The sequence below is a fragment of the Trematomus bernacchii genome, unplaced genomic scaffold (genome assembly GCF_902827165.1).
Source record: "Trematomus bernacchii unplaced genomic scaffold, fTreBer1.1, whole genome shotgun sequence".
NCBI classification, from domain to species: Eukaryota; Metazoa; Chordata; class Actinopteri; order Perciformes; family Nototheniidae; genus Trematomus; species Trematomus bernacchii.
In genome coordinates this window covers 15,316,560-15,341,253 of record NW_022988043.1, presented here as the reverse complement: position 1 = coordinate 15,341,253, position 24,694 = coordinate 15,316,560, and the positions used below count along the sequence as shown (strand labels likewise).

The following is a 24,694-nucleotide window of genomic DNA, read 5'->3' as shown; positions in this document are numbered from 1 at the left end:
GCCTATCCTTTCTTCCCTGAATTATTTGCTCCTATAACATATCATTCATATATAGCAAACCATGATTTGATTTCTCATCAAACAGTAGTAGTTTATTACAGGTAAAAATAACTTACTCTTTGTTATGACCGGCTCGTAGGCCACAACGGAAAGACAAGGAGACATACACGAGTTTACAAAACCACGGCACATTTATTGTGGTAAATGCAGAGATAGGTGGTCGAGGGGGGGGGATCGCAGAGTTTGTCCTTCTGCAGCCGCCTTGGAGAGAGACAGGGGCCGCCGTGTGACTCCGGGCAGCTGGGCTTAATAGCACCTCGGCTCCGGCCAGGTGTCCGTGATCGCGCTGATTAGCCTCTTCAGCTCCACCCCATCGTAAGACCTGCAACACACCTGCACAAAGGCCCTGGGGCCGTCACACTCTTCTATAACAACAGTTGTAGGTACAGTTCGGTTAGTTAGCGTATAAAATATACGGCTGTACCGACGCCATTATAAGACTGATGTTCCGAGAGCGAGCCGAAAAAAGCACTGTTAGACATGGGCGGAGCCTCTCTGGTGGTTGACTAATCAGAACAGAGTGGCCGAGCTGACCAATCGGAGCACACTAGGCTCACAGGGAGGGGGGGGCAAGAGCTCCAACGAGTCGTTTAGTGGAGAGAGTGAATACTGCTGAATACACATACTTTACAGAGATGCTGTATGCGAAACCAATGTGAGTTTGGAATATTGCACAGTATAAATCTATTTTAGTATACCTCAACAATGTAATTATGATCAGTGGAAATGGCCATGACATGGGCCCTTTAACAGCTTAGTTAGAATCGGGTATAAGATACACGTTGATGGTTTAGAAGAAAGAATCATTGAATTCAATTGTTCAAGGTTTATGGTTGAAAAGCATTCTAATTTACTATCTAGTGTAATATTAGTGTGGGGGAAAACTTCTGTGTAGCAATGCAGTGGGAGTCACCGACTCAGGAAGGAGACACGGGATAGAGCTGGAGCTTTGATGTCAAACACTGATGGTTTATTACGAGTTTCGGCCGGAGAATTCACATCACAAGTCACGAGCCAGAGGGTCTGACTTCACGGTAGAGTTGCCACGTCAATTCTGAAGAACTCTACCCCAGACCCATGTATTTAGCTAGTTCAGAGAGAATAATCAACATTGTGCATAACAAGATAGAATCATAATACCTCTATCAGCTGACGCCAACAGGCAGGAACAGGGAGACAAAACACTGAGAGCACAGCAGCCAAGGTTACAGGTGCGTGTGCTCAGTCAGGACAGTATGAACTGATAAACTGGGTCAAAGTTATGGACCTTGGAAAATATTTCCCCAACAATTAGAACTTACATTTCTGGGAGCTGTTGATAACACTATACTGGTCAAAGCTAAGAGGTCATTAATTTTGTTTCTAAGAGTAACAATTTTATCATTAAAAAAGCACATAAAATCATTACTACTGAGTGCTATGGGAATAGAAGGCTCAATCGAGCTGTGGCTCTGTCAGCCTGGCTACAGTGCTGAAAAGAAATCTTGCATTATTCTTATTCTCATCTATTAATGAAGAGTAGTAAGCTGCTCTCGCTTTACGCAGTGCTTTCTTATATTCATTGAGAGTAATATGCCAAATTAAACGAGATTCTTCAAGTTTAGTGGAACGCCATATCCTTTCAAGTTGTCTCGACTTTTGCTTTATTTTGCGGGTTTCCGTATTATGCCATGGAGCTAGTCTATGTTGTTTTATTTTCTTATTTTTCAAAGGAGCAACATAGTCTAATTTTATTCGCAGTGCACCTGTAGCACTATCAACAACATGATCAATTTGGGGTGGTGTACATTTTGTATAAGTTTCCTCCCTTACATACAGACATGCTATCGAGTTAAGTATTGATCGAATCTCTTCCTTACATTTGGCTATAGCACTAACAGATAGGTTTCTGCTGCAGGAACTTTTGACTAATGGTTTGTAGTCTAGTAACAGTACTTCAAAAGTTACTAAAAGATTGTCGGATAAAGCAGGATTATGCGGTTCGTCTAATAGTTGCTCCATTTCAATACCATAAGTCAGAACAAGGTCGAGAGAGTGTGATTATAACAGTGGGTTGGTTTATTTACACTCTGACGGAAACCAATATAATCTAATGTAGAGTTAAATGCAACAGTAAGGCTATTTTTATTGTCGTCAACATGAGTATTAAAGTCACCTACGATAATTACTTTATCTGTTTTAAGTACCAAAGTTGATAAAAACTCAGAGAATTCTGATACAAATTCTGAATAAGGACCTGGTGCACGGTACACTGTAACAAATAAGGTTGGCTGCAAAGTTTTCCAGGTCGGATGCGTAAGACTAAAAACAAGGCTTTCAAAGGAGGTATATTTAATTTTGGTTTAGTATTGATAAGTACATTTGAGTCAAAGATGGCTGCACCTCCTCGGCCTGTGCCTCGAGGAATATGAGTATTGATATGGCTGGGTGGAGTGGCCTCATTTATGCTGACATATTCTTCATGTCTCAACCAAGTTTCAGTGAGACAGCACATATCAATATTATAATCTGATATTAAATCATTTACCAATATTGCTTTAGATGCTAGAGATCTTATGTTTAAGAGTCCACATTTAATCTTCCTGTTTTGTTGCACTGTAGTAGTTGTTACATTTACTTTTAAGTTATTATGTATGACACCTCTATTAGGTTTTACTTTACATTGTCCGTGGGCAGACACACACACCGTTAATATTGGGTATTTTATTGGGTTCATTCCTATGAATGACTGCCCAGGAGAGAGCGCAGAGAAGCGTGTAAGACTGCGACTCCGCCTCCTGGTCTCAACTCCAGTTTGTCATGGATTAAGTCCACAAAGCCCTGAAATGTATTCATAAGAACAATGCGCTGCTTTTACTTCTTTCAGATGGTCCAGAAAACGTGTCTTTGTCGATCGGTCCAGTCACCGCCCTGTCCAACGGGACCCTCATCGTCTATCGGGGTTCGACAGTCTCCTTTAACTGCTCCGGCTCCTCCTACCCCTCCCAGCAGCTGACCTGGGCCTTCAGAGGAGCGGGGTCCAGCAACCAGTCGCTGGCCTCCGCCCCCGGACCCTGGCTGGACTTCAGTATCCAAAACGTCCAGCCCAGCGCTCAGGGAGTCTACAGCTGCAAGGCCAACAACACTGTATCTCTTCAGGCAGCCAATAAGAGCACAGAGCTGCTGGTATACTGTAAGTACCTCGAGCAGAATACTCTTCTCTGACTACAGGTCTCGTGTTTACTGGGATGCTTTTAAGGGGAACTTCAAAATAGAAAGAATAAGCCTTAATTTTATTATGCCATTAATATATAGTAATAACTATTATTATACATATTCTATATCATATATAATTGTATTTCAAATGTTTTAGTACTGGCGCCCATATGAGACTTTAGCCTGGTTTACTGTACTTCTTCTGGAGAGATTGAAAGAGGTTAAATAAGGTGAGGCAAAAAAGCTGAGTCAGCATCAGATATGGACTGAGATCATGTGAAAGTCAAGAAAAAGTCTAGGCACTTTCAAATGTTGCCAGACTGACAGCATGATGGATCGAATTACCTGTTGTTATATGCAGGGTTAGAAGCTAAGACAATGAAACATTGAATTCACTTCCTGAACTCTCACACAGCAAACACAGCATTTCCTGTGATTTTGCTGACTTCCTAGAATTACTCGCCGATGCTTGACTTTTCTACAGGAGGGCAAGATGCCACTTTTTTTCACTTTGATGTATCAACCTGTCTGTAGAAGAATAACAACGACAACACATTTATGATTTGCTTGTAGCTGAGGCACATCCTTATGGTTACACATGATATAGATTGGGTAATACTTTATTTTGAAGGTACAATAGGTTCTTGTCATTTTCTAGAAAATGACTGATATACACATTTATAATAAACATTTCAGTCAGTGCTTAGCAATTCAGTGAAACATGCAAAAGTCTCTTTACAAATAACAAATTAGTACAACATCCTGCACATGGAGACTATAGTTTCCAATAATAAATGCTTAATAAATCAATATTTACTTGGATTTAAATAAATTATTATTGAACTCGAATTTAACTAACAATTGTCTCAGCATTATTACCAAATTACATAGTTATTTCCAGGGAAAGTATAGACAAAAGGAAGAAATGTCAAAATAAAGTAGAATTTATTTTGAAAAATAAATGGTCTACCTCTACTATAATGAAATATTCTTATTAAGGAAATACTTCAAATAGGAACAAGGGGAAATCACTGTAATAAACCACATATTAACTAAATATAAGTATATACGTTTTTCCCTTTTCCTCCCCCTATGAAAAAAACACAACAAATGACATGATAAAACATGGGAAAAATAAATGAAAATACCTGAGTGGGTTTTGCTACAAGTTTTTGAAACCCCATCTATATAAAAAGTGTAATATTGTGTAAAATAAACAGTGTAATGGATACACATATGTGACCCGCTCTATCGAAATCAGTCGGAAGTCGCAACGGCTCATTTCAAATTAAACGTGGATTTGCGTAAAAAAATAGTTTTTCGGGGTTCGGGTGTTTTGTTTGATTTTTATTTTATTTCCAAAATCATACGATAAATACATTTTTGAAGCTTGTAAAGGGAAGATGACAGCTCTCACTCGCCACTCTGCTCTTCCTCAGCGCCGCTTCCCCTCCCTCCCGCTGAAATTATGAATGTAAGGCGTATAGTAATCATAGATAACACGGCAGGGTCCGTTACAGTTTGTTTTCATCTGATTTCAATTAAACAAAGTCTTGGCTTTCAGAATATTAAACTTGTTTCGGCAAATTCAGATGATAAATACAACGTTGAAGCTTGTAACGGCATAATTACAAACGGAGAACGGAGTAATTTAACGTCACAGCAGGCATAACAGCCGGTGTTTCTCGTGAGTGTTTTCCCCGGGAAACAAACAATACACAGAAATGCAAAATTACACAAACACACACACACGTATACACACACACACACTCGCGAGCTTCCCCCAGACCAGTAATCCAAACGAAAATATCTTCCCTCCGTAGTATTTTGATAATTTGCTCAGATCGATGGATTCCAGAGAAGAGGAAACTTTAAAGGCCTTTTTCTCAAAATGATGACTCGGTGACAGTCATTATATAATGTGACATATTTTGCTTAATATTTGGAGTACAAAAACAATCGTGATATCATTAGAAAGCTAGGAATCTCCTCTTTACAACAGTGTATACAACTCAAAATGTGTCTTTAGGTCAATGCGACTGATTTCGATAGAGCAGGTCACATATAGAAAAGGCAGCCCTGATGTTGATCATTACGTTATCAAGCGTCCTTAGTATAAACCATCCTGTAGCTTTTGTCCATTTCCTGACTGATATGTTTGCCCTGCCCAGATGCCCCGGACCGACACCCTGAGTGTGTGTGGGACCCGGCACAGGACCCCTCCCACGTCCTCTTCAACTGCACCTGGTTCGGAGCGTACCCCGCCCCGACGCTGCTCTGGGGGGAGGACCAGGGGGACCAGGCGGCCGGCTGGAAAGGACACGTTTATAAGTCGGAGGTGACAGAGAGCCTGTCGGTGGTGCTGAACCGCTCCATGCTGGAGGACGGGCAGACGCTGCGGTGCGCGGCCCACCACCCGGCGCTCGCTGCGGGGAAACAGAAGTCGTGCTCCTTCAACCTCAGTAAGCATGTGCTGGTGAAATGAGCCTCTTTACAACCCTGCTAAATTTTTCATGTGCTTTCCACTTTAGAGCCACAGTGACACTGTTCAGTGGGATTGTAGACAGTGTATTCTTAGCATTGACCTTCATTTACTTTAAAGGGCCAGTTCTTCATCCACATTCCAACAAAAAGGTAATTAGCAAAAATAGCCATGCAGATAGTTAGGGTTTTAGTTCTTCAGGTTTATTGGGAGACATGTTTTTGCTTCCACATCAGCAACACTAAGGAGAACATAATTTCAAACATGTTAACAGCTTGAAATAAAGAGTTTACTGCATAATAACTATATGGAGAGATGTTTATAGACTACTCACAGTAACAAGGCCACTTTCTATGGTATTTACCCAGAGTTTATAACATTGTTGTTTATAGGTACATACTTAGGTTCATCTGCTAAAGCTTTGAAATACACCTCCACCCCGGTGCAATTGAGGTCAATAGATTTCAGCATTCATAGATTTGAAAAGGCCCGACCAGTGTGGATAATCTACAAAAATGTATGGAGGCAGAAAATCAGTTACACAATCATTTCAAAGCTGATCATTTAATACAAATCCTAATGTTGTAAACTACTGATATCATGCATGATTTCTAACAAAGCAAAAGCACCTGTAAAATTGTGTGGTGTGTAGGCAAATTAAAACAAAATGATCTGCACGGCTAGACATTACCACAAGAGGCAATTGGGAGAATATATTTTGTTAAAGTAAGAGGAAATGTACTCATACTTAAGTTACTGATCAAATGGGCCTCCTCCCAGCTCTTTCTTTAACAGAGTACACAGACTCTTCGACTCTTTAGCCCTGTGCACTGCTCGCTGTGTAAACTTTATTGTAACATCAAGATAAAGGTTTTAGAAAAACCTTCTCATAATTAGTTTATTTAGATTTTAAGCCCTGATGCGGTTACAACCACACCTCGATGGACACAGCCCTGCATGCAGGATATAGACAGTTATGGCGCGTTTCCATTACACGGCCTCGCTCGGTATGGCTGGGCCTCGTTAGGACTGGCTCACTTTATGGCGCATTTCCATTACAGTTTAGGAACTGGGGTAGTATCTATAGTAACGCAGTGTAGGCGGAGCCGTGACGTGATCTTCAGAGGACCCCAGAAAAACAACACAGCCGTTAGCTGTTAGCACTCAGAGCTCACAGCTCCTCATATCTGTTCAGAAACTAGACAAAAGTTAAACAAGTACAAACCACAGACTGCCTGTGTCATGGTGAATACAGTCGCTGGTTTATTTATGTCTGTATAGGCCGTTGTTGTGAGTGTGGACGGTCGGGGCATATACTGCGTTAGCTTAGCCAATCTCCATTTAGAAAACAAGCATTTTAAAAGGTTTTTCCCCTGCCGTCTGTCTGCAGACTTGACAAAGCATTAATTCATGGTTTTTACTAACCGGTATCAGTATGTTGTTACTTCGGCATCATTTTGAAACGTGTATTACAATTAAATCACGGTCAAATATGTCCATCTTGTTGTAGTTGTTGCCCCCTTGCCAGCGACGCTCTCTCTAGTTTAGCATACTCAGCCCGACTCAGCCTCGTTGTCTCTGGCCCTGGCCCCACGATTTTATGAGGCCAGAAAAACTGTGAATTAGGACCCGCCGGCCGGTACTAGGCCAAGTGGAAACGCAACCAAAGACGGGCCGCTGACGTCACAGCCCTCTTAAACCGGGCTGCGGGCTGTAGTGGAAACGTGCCATTAGTGAGTCACTGCAGTGTAAAGGTTATCATCACAGGACAGGATTGCACAAACAATGATATGACGCAAAAGCATGTCACAGTTTATTAGTTTGCATCAGCTTGTCTGCATTCTTTTATGTTTATTAAAGCTTTGAAGATGAGTGGTGTCCTTGTCGATTAAGATTAAGGGTTTGATTCCCACAGGGGTCAACTAGAAAACAAATTGAACTTATCATACTAAGGTCTCCTATCATGCAAAATGCACTTTTCTGATGTCTTTTATACATAAATATGTGTCCTTGGTGTGTAAGTGAACTCACAAAGTGTCAGAAAACAAAGCCCTCTCTCTTTTCCTCCGTACCCAAATCTCTAAAAACGGGGGTACAACGGAGCTGATCCAGAAACACCGTCGGCCCTATCGGAAACGTCGCTATCAGAAACAATGTGCAACGTGTTTTGGAAGTAATATGGTCTTTGTTTACATTAGCAAGCATCGCTAACACTCAGAGCTAACCTGTACTGGAGAGAGTATGTGTAAAAAAGCAGGAAATAAAAAAGGAACTCACCTTGTGGTAAACCCGCAAGAGAAAAAGCATTTGAGCTCCATACTGTTTCAGAAATAATCCTTGATGTGTTTTTGAACATGATATGGCGTTTAATCACAGCAGCATTTAGCTGAGTATCTGGCGGTAGATTTCTCCTGCATAAGCTCCACCCCCTCTTTTTTTTTCTTTTTTCAATTCTTTTTTTTAAAGCTACGGACCCACAATCAGCACTTCTCTAACAGGGCTGAAATAGAGGGATATGAGGCATGGCTAGAATGGGTGATCTGTTTGGTATTTTGAGCAAAACACATGTTTCTTTATATAGTTGTATATATCTGAGACCTATAATATATGCCTAAACATGTATAATAGGAGACCTTTAATGTTTGACCTTCTCTCTCAGAATATCCGTACCCCAAAGGCGAGCCGATGGCCACGGCTCTCGAGGGGTCCAGCATTACTCTAACCTGCACTGAGCACGTCTCCATCCCCCCTGCAAACACCACCTGGAGGAAGGGGCTCCAGCAGGAGGACATCGTCCCCGGATCCAAGTACGTCCTGACGGAGGAAGGCCCCGTCCTGAAGCTGACCATACACAACATCAGCAAGGACGACGAAGGCGTGTACTTCTGCCGCAGCGAGAACCCCCTCGCCGTGCGCGAGCTGGAGGTCTACCTCACTGTGAAGAGTGAGTTTGGAGACAACAGTTTGCTTTCCTTTGTAAATGGATTTAGAATATGTAAACATATCAAAGCTTTAACGTCAGAGGGTATGACAAGTTACACATGATACATACAGTTCTTACTACAACAGCACAGTCTCTGCAGGTGTCGACTCCACCTCTGGAATGCTGATTGACCTGCTGCTCCTCCCTCTTTCTGCTCCATAACCCTCACCTTTTACCTTGTCTTTTCCTCCACAGACTCCTCTGCATACACAGGAGGTGTCATCGGCTTCTTCATCGCTGCGCTGATCGTGGGAATAGCCGCCATCGTGGCTAAAACAATTTACTCCAGCCGACACCGCATTTGCCTTGGTAACTTTTGCTTATCTTTGCGACATAAGAAGTTACAAATGCATGCAACAAATACCCTACTTAACCCATGTCATAATCAGTCTTTGCACCCGTGTTAAAAAAATCTCACATACTGCATCTCGTATGTTTTGAATGAGAGCACACATCATGACAATCTGCTTGTACTAAGTTCACAATTTCTCTTCATGTTTTTGTTTCAGGAGATGGCTTTGGGTGAGTATATCACCTATCTAATATGCATGCTTATTTAAGTCAATTCATTAAATGAAAGGGATTAAAAACAGCAATTACATAATGGATTATGCACTGCTATTCAGTATTTGCCTTGTTAAGTAGTTTAGTAGGAGCTTATTTTTGTATTACTGTAAATAACTGCATAACCATACTGTAGAGGTCATGTCTTATGAATATATATTAATATAACAAATCTAATTAATACAACCATTGAAGCTAAAATGTATACATCGAGGAGTCGAGGAGGGGAAATTAGAGAAATAAGAAAGGCCCATAGTGTATGAAGATTTATATGAACATTTTGCGGAATATGCTTGCAGTACTGTGCTTGTATTTTTTTTTGCACTAGTTGAAAAGATTGATTGCACTATTATAGTGTCTGTATGCTCAGCCCAGCAGGTACACTGTGAAGTTATTTTGGCAAACAAACATCATGTTGTTTACATTCAGTGTTCTCAATTTCCTTCATCATAAAACATTTGTACAGCAGATTTCTGGAATTTGAAACCGTATTTGTTTACAACAATGTTTTGCCAGCTAGCACTATTTTTCATGGCGAATTTGCTGACTACTTTCAAACAGTGTTACTGTGCATCATGTGCATTGGTATAAAGTGCACGTCGACTAAACAAACAGGCTCCTACTTTCAAACTGTTGCTCCACAGTGCTAATATGTTTGCACAGTTGCAGATAAAGATTACACTAGTATAATTATACTATTTGTAGGATAATATTCTAATTGTAGCTGCTTCGGGTTGTTCAGTGTGATTCCAACAGATTTTCAATAACTTACAGCATTGCATGGTCCAAAACTCAAAATGTATTGAGAAAAAGATAGATTTCACGAATCACAATACGTTTTTTTTTCAACGGAATATTCTGCCTTAATCCATATTTGGTAGGCGTTCAAATACAGTTTGCACTAGCTTTCGCACTCTAGCAGCAATTCTACAAAGCTAAAAGGCTCAATTAATGAAGATAGTTAATTTAATAACAAATGCTTACTAATTTCATCATAGGAATCACTTTGTTGTAATCAAGGAATTGGTTTTCATAGGGTGATGTCATAAAATATGAAGACAGACATTCAAAGCTTTGTCAAAAACCTCAATTAAAGCTTTGAATGCTAAAGAAAATGACACTCTTAAAAGCTTTTCGTCAAATATAACGCTCTGCCAATCATAAAATCATAATATTCCCAATCTTTAGGCGCATGGAGGAGGACCAAGGAGACGTGCTGAGTCTGGTGGAGTCGGATGATGAGCAGATCTTTCAGGACGCTGTTCCCCGGCTGCCTCCGATAACCAACGGACTCAGAACAACGCTCGTCCAGATACATCGAATCCCGTCCAGTATGACCTCATCATGGCTCCTAACATTGATTTGATGGTTTGTTAATACATTGTACAAATCTTTAGTAAAGTACCAATGTCCCTTGTTTTGTTTTAGGTGATCATGATGACACAGAAACTGCTGACCGGAGCCCGCAGGACGATACTGTACGGATAGAAACGTCAGCGGATCTTGTAACATTTTAGGTATCGGGTGTTTTTTTTAGATACGTGTTTTATTTGAGGTAAATACCTTTTACTCCCAAGGACAATGTGAACGGAATCGGTGGAAGATACATGTATAATAAAAGAATCATCTATTTGAATTTGTTATTATTTTTAAAAAAGGGTTTTGAATTTTTGTATGCTTATTTCTATGATTGATTTGTTTGTAGGCTACAGCATTTTGAATGTTGCTCTGAGATTTGTGCAGTAAATGATGAGTTGAAACAACATGTGATGTGACAAAGCCTTTGCTCATTCATTACTCACTCCTTATACATTTCTGCGTTGTGCTGTGCGTAGCATTTACAGATTTACTGTGATGATACCAGTGTAGAATGCAACTCTAGACTGAATGTTTAAAAATGTAGTGGGGCCACTTCGCCAGGTGTCTTATGTTTGAAAGGATGCAGTGAAGGGAGGGTAAAAACTACTACAGGTCGGATGTCCCACCTTTAGAAATAACTTAGATTCAGCTGACATGACATCTTGTGCGATAGTGAAAGTGAAAAATCTCTTTATTTTTTGTGGTAGATTGTCATTATTGGTGTTTTAATCCAATAGTAATCTTACTTTGTAAATCATCCTTTAAATACCCACTTGAGTATTTCTTTAAGTAGAGGACAATGCCCTTTCATATCAAATGGAAATATCTTATAAATAAATATATAGACATGTGCCTTATTAATGCCTTAAGACATTGCACAACCATGACAAATTGAAATGCTAATTAAAAGGATAAAAAGCATTTTACAATAAATACAAAACATAACATAAATACAAGATAGGCTTAAGGGTTCAGGCAAGGGCAGAGGGGATAATTCTCTTTTTAATCTGGATTTAAAGGTAGGGGCCTGAGAAGAGAGCATTACAGTGATCTAACCTGGCGGAAATGAAAGGACATACACAGGATATGTTTTAAAAGATGTAGAATGTTGAAAGCTTTAACATGGCTGGGTCAATGATTCAACAACCAATACTTTTTTGTAGTGATTTGATATATAACATTTAGTTTGCTCTGTATGCTCTGGGAATTATATAACACATATTTCTCTGTAGTTCCTTGTAGGCTCTTGACAAGAGCGGACTATTATATTTTAATAGCAGTAGTGTAAAGTAACTAAGTGGAATTACTGCAAGAAGTACAGTTCTTAAGTACAATTTTGAGATACTTGTACTTTACTTGAGTATTTCATTTTTTTGCTACTTTGTACTTCTACTCCACTACAATCCAGAGGTAAATCGTGTACTTTTACTCCACTACATTTATGTAATACCTTTAGTTATTGCAGATTTGGATTAAGGATGTGAAATGTAAAAAACACTTAACAAGGACTTTAGATCAACGTGGAGTACATTCACAATCTACCCTACAAAGCAATTAAAACTAGCTGCACCTTTACCAGCTTTGATAACACTGCAATGCATTAATAATTATAATCAAAACATTTTGATTGCAGGACTTTGACCTGTAACAGAGTATTCCTACACTCTGGTACTTCTACTTTTACTTAAGTACAAGATCTGAGTAGGCCTACTTCTCCCACTTCTGTTTCACAGTGGCATCGTGTTTATCCAGTGTGGAAACCAGAGGAGTTGTTGTTAGTTATCTTAGCCTGTATATAGCTTAACATGCATTGCAATTTCATTAGGGGGCGTGCCATGGCTTTAAGGTTACGTAATAAAAGAAAAGCGTAACTGCGTTTGGCCAATAGCACAAAGTGACTCAGGCAACCGGAAATCAGCTGATCGTTTAGTTTCCCACTCGCACATTTTTCACATAACAAACAGTGTATCGCAGGAACAGACAAGTCGCAGCTCTGTCTCGGGACACAACGGCTGGAGACGAACACAGAGCAAGATTCCAGGAAGTTAAAAGCGAAGAATGTGATAAAGAAACTATGTGCTCCACGGGAACCAATGCGGAGCTACAACAAACATGTAAGTCGTCACATATTTATTAGGGATATTATTTGCGAGCTCCGTCATGTTGTCATCGCAACGCTCAGTTACCAAGCAGCGGTTAAACCTCCGGGGGAAAATGCAGCACCGAGCGGGGGTAGAGGGTTTGTTATGCGGGGGGAAGGTGCTGTCAGGGCCAGGGGCGGTGAAGGATGAGTGTGTCAGCCGCTGAATTTATGTCGCCCTTCCGTTCTCTTCCAGCTTCCGACCCGGCTCTGGTGCTGGAGCTGAAGACCAGGCGTCCTCCGTCCCTGGAGGGCCGAGCGGGCTGTGAGACCTGGAGCGTGGACTTCTCCCCTGACGGAGCCTGGTTCGCCTGGTCGATGGGACACGGCATCGTCTGGGTGGTCGCCTGGCCTCTCGACTCGGAGTAGGTTTACCTGCATTTAATCCACACGACGCGTTCAGGTGTCCCTCGTACAAACGGGCTTGTTTGGGATAGGGCATAAATACTGATGTCTGCTTGACTTGACAAATAAATTATAAACTAAAATAAATAATACAAATATGACGTAACATTAACGCATAGTGTAAATATTTTTTTATTTTGATTATATAGATATGTTTTCGTGTATTATTATTATTATTATTATTGAACTTGAATCTTATTTATCTCTTATTTATCTTGATGTGTTTGTTTTCCAAGTCTTTGTGATGAAATCTGGCAATAGGAAAGTTAAGGGTAGGGTAAAATGTCATTATGCAATAGGAATAAAACATGATGAAACTGAATGAAGAAACTACCTGAATTAAATGTAAAAAGCACCGAAATAAACTTCAAAATCTAAAGTAGATGGACAGTTTAAATATGTATTGGATTATTTTACAAGTGAATGGATATATGTACCCATTTAGTTTTATTTATTCATACATTTTCTTTTGAAGTGCCTTATTTATTTATGTATTTATTAATATTGAACATGTTGGGACTCCATATGCTCTGTGCTACCAATATGATACCTATATTAAGGTACTAATTACTTTTTTTCAAAACATACCAAATTCCTTCATGCATCAATGTTAAAAAAAGAAAGAAAAGAAAATGGAAGATCATAACATATTCAATCAAAGAAAAACTGAACTGCTAATTCTTATTATGACATTTCCAACAGCACTTAAAGGCAGCATATCCAATCTCCAGCTCTAGCATCCAATTTGCCTTTTTTTTAAATAGTATATCTGGATTCTTCTCACCCACAGAGACAGTCAGAATGCAGAGATCGATCGCGGAGACAAGAGCTTCAGTTGTGGCCATCCAGTGTGGGGCCTCGCCTTCGGACCCAGGCCTCCAAAATCATCAGCTGTGGCGCGCCAAGCTAAAACAGGGAAAACATCAAAAGGGAGCAAAAGCCTGCTTCTGGCCACGGGCTTAGAGAACGGGGTGATCAAAATCTGGAATGTGTTAACAGGTGAGATCTCTATTCCTGCTGGTGACGCTCTCACCTGCACTCTTTTTTTATATTTTTCAAATCTGTTGTGGCTGATTTTGAATGTTTTTGTTTCAGGTGATGCTGTGTTTGATCTCCATGGCCACGAAGGTGTTGTGAGGGACCTGGTCTTCCCTCAGAATGGGACGCTCACACTCATATCGTCCTCTCGGGACAAGACTTTGAGGATTTGGGACCTGGCTCAGAAAGGTGCACTTTTACTGGCTTTAAGTTTAATAACTAATGTAAAGTCTAGACTGACAAACGCTCCAAAAACCAAATCCATGAGGCAATCTATCCTTTTTAAGGCTAGAGAATCATCTTTTTATTTTAGCATTGTTTTCCAAGTTCCCTTATGATCAGGCTGTCTTACAAATAGTTGTTTTTGGTACAAATACATGAAATGTGAAACTTGACATTTAGCATAAGCAAATCAATTTTATAATTTGACAAATTAAGACAAGATCCACCTTGCCATTTGATTAAGTTGAAAACATGGCCATTTATTTGTTTGAAAACATCATACCTTTTAGGCTCAAGGCTTTCTTTCAGCTGTCTTTCTAATGTCGGAGCATCCTTGAACGCAACTATATTGAACTGTCCCTGGTTAAACATTAAGACAATAAATGATCTCTGTGAGGTGTTGCCAAACAGGTTTCAAGGTTGTGCAAATGTATTGGATATTGACTTAAACCAGTGGCTGCCTGGAAGGTTGAAAATAAGGCTATAAAGTTTTATGGTTTAAATGATAAATTATATATAAACAATGTTATTGTTGTTGTTCTTTAAATCATTAGTTTTCTGCTTGTTTCTCTTCATGTATCACTTCCTGTTTTTTTACTGAACTGAACCTCCTGTTCAATTCCAGGAGGTTAAAGCAAACATATGTTAATTTCTTCACATACGAGTCATGTTCTCCACAACTTCAGGAGCTGATAGTTTGAAAAGCTTTATTTCCTTTTTCTTCATTTAATCCCATTGATGATTTTGTTGTAAGTCTGTCTGTATTGTGTCTGTAGGTAAAACGGTGCAGGTGCTTTCTGGCCATAAAGACTGGATCAGCAGCTGCTGCGTGTCCTCAGACTGCAGCATGATCGCGTCTGTCGGCAGATTTGACAGAGTGAGTTAATGATTGTAAATTGTGTTTTCATATTCCAGGCAAGGACAGACACAGCGACACAGAAACAAAAGAATGTGCATGTCATTAGGACTATTTTTGCTATACATTTTCATTTCAGATTCAGAAGTCTTTCTCATCCATTTTACACATTTTACCATCATTACGCATAGGGGCAAACTGTCGTTGTCTCAGTTCAGTAAAATGGGACACTTTTCCCTGTTGCACAACACTCATAGGAATTGAACTATTGTTCAACCTTATCCTGTATCAAGTTCACTTTTTAAGGACATTCCAGTGGTTGTTAACTAAACTATTTCGCATAAAGGTTTCTTTGTTGATCTTTGACATATTGGAATATACAGGAAGAATTTGAGGATTTACAAGGTTTTTGGTCACAAGTCTGTTTTTGTTATCATTATTGCAGCATTTCCTTTTGATGGATAATGGTTTAATTCACTGGTTTTTGACAGGCAAGGTTAAACTGAAGGTCAAGATGGGTGTAACTAAATTGCATATAGCTTTTAACATTTATTTCAAATGGGGATAAATATGATTGGCTTATCTCTTTCTCCTCCTGTGTGTAGTTGTTGTAAGCCTGACAGAAAACAGTTTGTCCTTTGAGTTCTTCCCACTCCTGTCAAGCTGCGAACTTGACACCTTTACAATCGCAAAGAAAAAGCAGACAGCTTAACATTGTGTAGTGCCAGACTTTTAGATCACAATCACACAGTTTAGCTGCGTGTTCCAGCCTGTGCTGTTGGCATGGACTGACTCAGAGTGAGGATCAAATCACTAGATTGTTTTGGCAACCTCTCAAATATTTGCAAAAGGCCAAAAATAAATTCAAACAAAAATTAAACTTATTTACAATCAGCTTGTGGTGCTCAAAGCGCCAAAAGAAATGTATTGGAAAAATTCAACAGCGATGTCTCTTTCCAGAAATCATGATCTCAAGATAATCCAAAGACGTTGTTGTGAGCAGTTTCATGTAGGAACTATTTTCTCTCTACCAAACTACACCTGCCAACTGTATCACTCCGCAGAAAGAAGCAGACGTGGTTGTAGTTCCTAAATGACCTATTGTCCAAACACTAAATATTTCAAATGAAATACAAACCATGACTCTTTAACCCTTTGTGATTTAAATGTATCAGATGGTGTGTCTGTGGAGTCTGCGGTCATACACCTTCATCAGAAAGCTGACAGGAGGAAACTACAAGACCTTGTTCCTGCTGTCCTCCTGTGACTTCTCTCCTGACGGAGCGGTGCTCGCCACCGCAGCCTTCAGCGGCTCCAGCTGGTGGATCGACCTCTGGGACCCGTACACCGCAGAGAAACTGGCCACTCTGGTGTAAGTTTACACTCAGCCTACAGTCTTAAAATGAACTGAACATTTGGATCTGTAAATTAATTGCAGTCGATTCCCAAAACTCATATGGTGGCAAATGCATTCTGGACTGCACTGTTTTGCCAGACATGAAGACAGTAAATATCATAATGCAGGTAAACGGTTTTAAATACAGAAGTAGGAACCAAACACATCCTTGTGCACTTCCTGAAAGTATTTTCTCATGTCCTACAAACTGTTTTTGTATTTTGAAGTTGAAGCATATAGTACAGGGCATAATGATTCATGAAATCTCCTTGTTTCTTTTATCGACAGTGACTATTTTAATGATATCGGGCAAAACCAAATCTCCTCAATACAGTTCTCTCCCAACGGTTTGCACTTGGCGATGGTGACTGACGACAGGTGAGTAGTTTGTCAGCTTCATCTTATAAGTCTTTTATGATTTGTTATTTAAAGAATGATTTCAGACGGATGTGTTGTGTGTGCAGAGCTCTTCGGATCTGGGAGCCCGGACAGAGGGGCATGGTGATGCAGACGAAGTCCGACCGAGCCTCTAACGGACTCTGCTGCAAGTACCATCCACAGGGGGGAGTGATTGCAACAGGGTAAACACCCTTCATCACAATTTTAATATTATTTGATTATGAATCTCTCACTACTAAAAGTACAAAAGTGGATTTAGATATGGTGTACTTTGGTGGCTGAATTGATCAGAGACTTAAATTCACAGAGGTGGGATTGGATGTTAATGGTCACAATGAAAATGATAAATATCAAGTCAAGTTAACACACTTCCAATTTAACAAATGTAGGGATTTGTAATTTAGTTTGTGTCATGTTAAGTGAATCTTTTGAATAATTCCTTGGATATAAGCAAGATACACATTACTCTGACGACACATTTTTCCTCCCACAGCAATGGCTTAGGCTTTAAAAAAAACTCCAATGCCTTTACATCTCCACCACTTAGCTAAAGGCAGCCTCTTGTTTGGCATCATGACAGTAAATAGTGTCTTTGAGCGACAGTCACAATAGTCCTTTTATAATACATGTAAAACCTTCCAAAATGTAGGAGTAGGGTAGCTACTGATGTGTTCTGTCATAAAGCAAACGCATGTAAACATTTTAAGATATGTTTACCTCTTTACACGTGAGCAACACAAGTCCCTTTTGTAGCTTTCATGTTGTCTTACCTTGATGTTTATGATATGCAGACCGTTTTTAAAATACCCAGCCTACTGATCAACAACTCACTCAAACAGAGTCCAACATCCATAGTATCACAATTTCTCCGATCACCTTTAATAACAGAAGTTCATTCACACCCACAACCAAGATGGCACTTCAACACATTACTCCTGAAAGACCCAGATTTGAGTATTTATTTTTCAGCAGCAACCTAACTCACACCAACAATCTCCTCTTGTGACAGAACCAGAGACGGCCATGTGAGGTTCTGGAGGGGGCCCAGGACGGTGCCCAGCCTTTGCCACCTGTGCCGATCCATCCTGCGCCAGTCCGTCTCCACACACCAGATGGAGCCTCTCCCCCTCCCCAAGAGGATCCTCCAATACCTCACCTACAGAAACATCCCAGAGCGCCTCAAGACCTGCTGCTCGTCCGACGAAGAGGACTGGGAAGGTTGAATAGGAAAATTAACACGATGCAACAACTGACATTTACAGCGAGAGATTGTCATGCATAATGATTTAACAGAAATAGTTTTGTTTACGGATTTAGATGTTTTCACAGCTTGATTTAGCACATCTGTAATGTACTTAAGATTCACCATTCCTACATCAAGGAATTCATTTATTGCACTACTACTGTAAGAGGATGCATATAAACGTAATGTTCACATGCTATATAACTTGAATATCACCATTTTATACTATTAATTTATTGTGTAAATATCAAATGTATATGTATATCTAATTTATGTTTATAATACAGCAGCACTACTATTGTTCTTGCCCATATTAATTGTTAAAATAATATAAGAAACTGGACTTATAGGAAATAGTTTTATTAAACAGATTCAAACACATGTACATTTCCAAGAGTTGTTATTACAGTTCGGTTGTATGTGTAACTTTATGACATTTCTTTAATATCTTTAAACCCATTGCATATGTTTGACGTGTTACTGAGTTGCTCTTACACAAGAGACTAAATTAAGTTTTCGAAGTCCGTATTATAAGCGCCCAAAGGATTTTTGGTTTCTAAAGTTATGAAGACTGCCTTCCATTTTTTTGCTCAGCTTGTATGCAGATGTGAGTGACTAAGATGGCTGCGAGCGTTTTGTTTCTTCGCTGTACATCAACTCTACGGAGTGTTGGTGGGCAGTCATGCAGTGGACACTTCAGGGCATCTGTTTTCTTTCTAAATAAGCAAAAATGTGATTCCACCGATTTGACCATCATGAAAAATGTACCGATCCGTGATGGCAGTCAGAAAACAAACTGGTAAAAACGTTTGTCTCCACCAGTGGTTTGCTTTTAAGAGACAAAATGTTGTTGTGGGGTAAAGCGGAAACTGTATCTAAGAGGCCTCGCTGACCACGATGTCTCTCACGCCTTGGAAAGCTGCCACCATGGAGCTCAGCTGGATCTTCTCGTTGGTTCCTGAGGCGAGCCTGTGTCTGAGGAGATGACACATGGTAAGAACAAAAGCAACTTTTCCAGTAAACATCAGAAATGTTCATGATATTAAGAAACATATGCATTTGATTACTTGTATGTAAAGTCATGTTAATATAAGACAGAAAGCACAGGTGATCCCACTTACTCAATGTCAGCCAACTTGATGAGCAGACCAATCCGAATAGCTGGAGGAAAATCCACTAGAAGGGGGGGGGGGGGGAAGAAAAAATAATTCACATGCTTGTCTAGAACCACACTACAGAAAAACATAGCATATACTGACACTAACCATGCAAGCTCAGTGGGAAACAGCAACCAAAAGCACCTACGGTAACTGTTCTTACCTGGAATTATCTAGTATTACTTTAGTTAAACTAATATAGTTCCTAGTTTTAAACAAAACTTTTTTTTCCGGTCAGAAAAATTGCTAATAAATATTTAGACATGGTACCATGTGGTCTTACCTCTGTGTATGAGCAGATGAATCTCAGTGAGAATATCATGCAGGGCCAAACCCTTCAAAGTCTTCAGCTGAAGGATTTCTGAATGAGGTGTTAAAGAACTGCAAAAAACACAAACTGAACTCTTTTTTTACATTTTTGAAAAGTTAAGCCCATCCTCTGCAAACATTATATTAAACTGTGTAATACATGTACAGCATGAGTAATATGCGAGTGTTCTGAAGGCTAATTCTGCACATTTGAATATCTACGTTCTACTAACCTGACACTAGATATTGTCACTTGCAAGAAAATACAAGATGTTCGGGATGTTGAGCTTTTTCTAAAATTGTACAGAATAACACTAAACGTAAACATCCTTTGTCTATCAGGATAATCACTCGGGAAGCTCTACTGTAGATAATCAAAGTGAAGGATACGCTTGTACGCTGAGGTGAAGTCTTTGTTGAGCGACCAGTCGAGGATGTTGGCTATATCTGAGCGGAGGGGGTGACCTGTGCAGGTGTACACCGTGTCCTCTGTCACCTTCCCGTACGCCATGCTGGTGCTCTGAAATCACACAGGTGGAATACAGTAAGGGTTGTTTACACCTATATAATAACAGGTGTAATATGAATAGAAAAAACCCCTGAAACTTCAACGCAACAGCGACAACACCTCAATTGTGAAGATCATATTTGGTTGTACCTGCAGTATGTTCAGCGATCTTCTCATATCGCCTGATGATAAGGTCACAATGGCCTTCATTCCACCTGGATTAATGTCGATACTGCCAAAAAACATTAACAGTTTAAATTCAAAGTCAGATCATTGTAAAGTGTCACTAATTATTCAATTCAAATGTATGCAACTGATTATTTTGTGCAGTAGGATAATTTCCTTTCGATCCTGTGCTGTAAAATAGCATTCTTCCTTTGAAACTCTTAACAAGTAGAATAACAAGAAATAAAATGATATATTTATAAAATGTATATATTTTTATAACGAAGGATATAATTTAGACGGTGTCCGACAGTACCAAATATCAGAATAAATGTAAAAACGATTTGTTGAAAAATAACAGCGTCATCAAAATCTCTTCTTCCTCAGACAGTTATAACAGAAGATGACACATGAACGATTCCCACCTCTCCTGCTGGACCACGTACTCCAGCCGAGGGATCATCTGGTCTGGGGACAGCGGGCCGAAGCGAAACCTGGTGCATCGAGACTGCAGAGCCGGGATGATCTTGGACAGGTAGTTGCAGATCAGACAGAATCGAGTGTTTTCTGTGTACTTCTCAATCACTGAGAGAGGGACAGAGAGAGCAGGGATTAGAAACAAGATAGAAAAATGGGACTATGTAATGTAAGAGATACATTGTTGCATCTAAAACCTACTCATTTAAAGACTATCACATCTGACAGGTGTCCGTTTTGTCAAAGTCCTCTCATAGAACACATGTTTAAAACCTAGAGAGACTTATTGATAGAAACAGGATTTTTTGAAGTACTTGCAGATCACATGCAAGTCACTGCATCAAGAAACTACACACGTTTGTAAGCGTTTATATGTCAAATTATTAACACAAGCTAATGATCAGATGATTCCACAAAGTTTTCAATACTTAAAAACAAAAGCCTTCAATAGGAATGGCCTTCAAAATTGATTTCTGGGTGTACAAGCAGATTTTCTGTAATTCACAAGTAGCCAAATGGTCTGGCTGCTCAGTGAGCCATACAGCTCACAGTGGGCAACGCCCGGCTGAACAGATGGCTTACCTCGCCGCAATGCATTCTGGGCATCCTGGGTCATGGCATCGGCCTCATCCAGTATCACCAACTTGAAGCCCTTCCTGGAGGACAAGAGGAGCGGACAATAAGGCAGCAATTGAAATGATTCCGGGTGCAGATAAAAGGAAAGAGCTTTAAAAAAAGAGTAGAAGAATAGATTTTTGTATCTTACTTGAAGATGGTCCTGGTGCTCGCAAAACTAAGGACAGGACCGCGTACAACATCAATACCTCTGTCATCTGATGCGTTTAGCTGTAACACAAAATGAGTTAAATATCAAATAGAAGAACCTCAGAGTTATCTGAACTGCAGAAGATATCAGGTGAAAGAAGAAGTAAAAAGCACTCACATCCCAATAAACTAAAAGCTTGTAATAAAGAGTTGTAGTTTACCTCCAACACCATGGAGGTGAACTCTTTGTCCTTGTACAGCTGCTTGGCACAGGCCAGGATGGTGGAAGTCTTTCCTGTTCCAGGAGGGCCATAGAACAGGAGATGGGGAAGCTTTTCCTCACTGATAAACTTCTGGACTGAAAGGATAAAAAACATTGGAAAGAACAGGAACTAAATCAACAATCTGAATATCACATGGTTATTTTGAATGGTACCATTCATTTTAACCATGAAGTCAATGTATAAAGCTGTGGCTCATGTACAACTGATGATTGAACTATTGATGGCTTTTACAGTAGTATATAGTAGACAACAAAAATATGAGTTAGCAAACTGACAGACAGCAGGTAAATGCGTCTACACACATTTATAAGTTAACTTTAAAATGATGTGGTACCTTTTGTTATTCATATTTCAATACACCTGATATGTATATGTTTCGAGTTGTTATAATAAAAAAGCAAAATAACTGGAGAAGTTGTGTTAATAAGCAGGGTTCCTGACGAACCCTGTTGTGCAGCGGCTTTAGGAAGATGTATTATTCTACATACTTACTGGTGCTTAGAATATCTTTGTGTGAGATCAGATCATCGAGCTTCTGTGGTCTGTATTTTTCAACCCTTGAATATAAAGCGAAAAGACATCGTCCAAAACATCAATGATGTAAATAATAAACCAATACTTCCAATTTCTAAATGACTTATGTCTGCAAAACGTAGGAGTGGTTGGCATAAACACATTACAAGTTAATTTAACATAAATATCTCAAAATGACATTACGTTAAGCCCCCATAACATCGTTGTCTGTACTGATCCAAACTACAGAACGAACTTCATTAAGAGTTTCTCTATTTTAAAGCATCTGTCTCAAAGATTTGGATACATATGCAATAAGCTTTTACTTTATCGACACTTCAAATAGCTAAGTATCAAGTTTCAATTCGGCATCTTTATTTTTGCACAATATCAACTTTGTAATAGTTAATTAGGGGCTGCAACGTGTCCGGCGAGACAGTTGTATCAGCTGGCAAAAGGCAATGCTAAATGCATCTACTGGCTACTATGTATGCCGACTGTAAAACAAGTTCACATAGATTAAGATTAAATATTCGTTTTATAAGTATTATTCATATCTAACGTTGTTTGTAGATGAATGCAGAACTAACGTTGGTGCATCTACATGCACCAACGCTGCCTTCTTGATTCCATACTAATGTTATGTAGTTTAGCTAGCTAGCACTAACTATTCCAACCTATTTGTGATGAACAACGACTCTGAACTCACCATGGTAAGTTTCTGCTCTGTAACGGCAGTTTACTTGAGGAAGACATGTGTCCTGTTATTGTATACTTAGCTCCGAGCTAGCTAAATACATTTAGTTTCGGGCACCCTCGGTTTGATGTTGGTGGCCGTGTTTGGCGCGCTCCACAACAAAAACGTGCGTCAAACGTCACGACGTACAACCAATCCCATCAGTGTGCGAGCACATGTGGGCGGGGTTTTGGGGACACGACTTCCCTCTGTAAAAAAGAAGTGTGTAAAATGAGAAGTGTCACAATTACAGTTAAAAAAAGCGTTATACAATGCATGCAGATATGTGGGTGATACGGCTATTACATTTATGTAGGCAGATGACGAAGAAAAAACAAATGTTCTCGTGTTACTCTCATCAAAAATGTCCAGTGTCCTAATATAACATTCAGCAGGTCCTGTATTAAATTATCTAAATATGTTGCACAGCTTGGAGCCATTTGATGAACAAATTAAACATGTTTTGTACACATATTTTCTCAACTAGCTTGGTATTTTTCAGTTATGTGGAAAATGTGGCAATCGAATATTCCTATTTCTATACATATATCAAAAGGTGCAATGTTGCTGCGTTTCCTCTGAAGAGCATGAATAGCTTGCATTTAGGTTATTAGCCTATTTTATCCAATTACTTATAGCAGTAGTTTACAACCTTTTTGGCTTGTGTCTTGCTAACATGAGGCAGTGTTTTTATGCTTTATATTATATTATAACATATTAGTGATCTGAAATGTGATCAACCAAAGTTTACCTCCGATTGTTTCTTTTTAATATTTGTTGTGCCTGAACTGCTAAATGTATCCAAAAGAAAAAGAGCAACATTTACATTAAAGTCCAAAACAATTAACGGCATTATGTGCCATGCAAAAATATATTCTTTATTTCTTAGGACTTAATTTATCTTGTGGTCTTTTAGAGTTATCATGGGACACTGTAAGATGCCCTTAACCCCGGGTTGTGAGCACATATCTTATAATGAGATGGAAGATTTCAATAAAGCATGATAATTAATATAATGAATTCAGACTTTACATATTTGTATTGTTTCTCTTTTGTCTTTTAGATAAACTAACTACAGAAAATGCGCAGCCAGTTTTCTGTTTTTGTCCATAGGTCAATTATTGTCACCTCTTGGTGACCTCTTAATATACAGTTCCCAAAGTGCAAGCCTTTTTTAGGAGACACAGATATGTGTGGAATACCCCGCATAGACACAGTTTTTAACTGTAAAATGATGACATACAACATAATAGAAAGAAAGACGATTTAACTTTGTTTATCTGTTTTATTTGAGTTTTTCTCTTTTGTTTTGATTTATTTGATTATTGTAAAGGCCTATTTTCTTTGCTGAATATATGTGGGAATAATTTTATTTTACTTAGATAACCTACCAGCCGAATGACATCAAGCCATCATCAAGAGCAGTCTTCTTCACAAA

General features: G+C 39.4%; 3 protein-coding genes across 3 annotated transcripts in view; 2 read left to right on the top strand and 1 right to left on the bottom strand.

Moving 5' to 3' along the window:
• Positions 1-10,920, top strand: part of vsig10 (V-set and immunoglobulin domain containing 10) — a 28,955-nt gene extending 18,035 nt beyond the window's left edge. Inside the window, exons 3-9 of the mRNA XM_034118282.1 lie at positions 2,927-3,232; positions 5,427-5,717; positions 8,397-8,681; positions 8,916-9,029; positions 9,230-9,242; positions 10,473-10,615; positions 10,713-10,920. Coding sequence (XP_033974173.1) covers positions 2,927-3,232; positions 5,427-5,717; positions 8,397-8,681; positions 8,916-9,029; positions 9,230-9,242; positions 10,473-10,615; positions 10,713-10,801 — 1,241 coding nt within the window. The 3' untranslated portion in view covers positions 10,802-10,920. The remainder of the gene's footprint in view (positions 1-2,926; positions 3,233-5,426; positions 5,718-8,396; positions 8,682-8,915; positions 9,030-9,229; positions 9,243-10,472; positions 10,616-10,712) is intronic.
• Positions 10,921-12,548: 1,628 nt separating this feature from the next.
• On the top strand, positions 12,549-18,723 carry wsb2 (WD repeat and SOCS box containing 2). Its single transcript, XM_034118246.1, has 9 exons — positions 12,549-12,757; positions 12,980-13,148; positions 13,979-14,187; positions 14,284-14,415; positions 15,225-15,325; positions 16,480-16,676; positions 16,989-17,078; positions 17,165-17,281; positions 18,109-18,723. Exons 1-9 carry the CDS (start codon positions 12,718-12,720, stop codon positions 18,320-18,322), a joined length of 1,269 nt encoding a protein of 422 aa, XP_033974137.1. The 5' UTR covers positions 12,549-12,717; the 3' UTR covers positions 18,323-18,723.
• A 102-nt stretch (positions 18,724-18,825) lies between these two features.
• rfc5 (replication factor C (activator 1) 5) lies at positions 18,826-23,361 on the bottom strand. The gene is made up of 11 exons (XM_034118248.1): positions 23,230-23,361; positions 22,500-22,564; positions 21,945-22,081; positions 21,725-21,804; positions 21,541-21,614; positions 20,907-21,066; positions 20,467-20,548; positions 20,199-20,328; positions 19,783-19,860; positions 19,464-19,518; positions 18,826-19,317 (listed from the first exon to the last, which is right to left on the bottom strand). Exons 1-11 carry the CDS (start codon positions 23,274-23,276, stop codon positions 19,218-19,220), a joined length of 1,008 nt encoding a protein of 335 aa, XP_033974139.1. The 5' UTR covers positions 23,277-23,361; the 3' UTR covers positions 18,826-19,217.
• Between the last annotated feature and the right edge of the window lie 1,333 nt (positions 23,362-24,694).

Bases quoted from the DNA above. Each gene is read 5' to 3' on its own strand.
- wsb2 (XM_034118246.1), top strand. From the start codon at position 12,718: ATGTGCTCCACGGGAACCAATGCGGAGCTACAACAAACAT. The intron at 14,188-14,283 runs GTGAGATCTCTA...TTTTTGTTTCAG, and splicing joins AATCTGGAATGTGTTAACAG to GTGATGCTGTGTTTGATCTC. The intron at 14,416-15,224 runs GTGCACTTTTAC...TTGTGTCTGTAG, and splicing joins TTGGGACCTGGCTCAGAAAG to GTAAAACGGTGCAGGTGCTT.
- rfc5 (XM_034118248.1), bottom strand. From the start codon at position 23,276: ATGTCTTCCTCAAGTAAACTGCCGTTACAGAGCAGAAACTTACCATG. The intron at 21,615-21,724 runs GTAAGATACAAA...CTTGTCCTCCAG, and splicing joins AGCACCAGGACCATCTTCAA to GAAGGGCTTCAAGTTGGTGA. The intron at 19,519-19,782 runs GTAAGACCACAT...CCCCCCTTCTAG, and splicing joins TCATCTGCTCATACACAGAG to TGGATTTTCCTCCAGCTATT.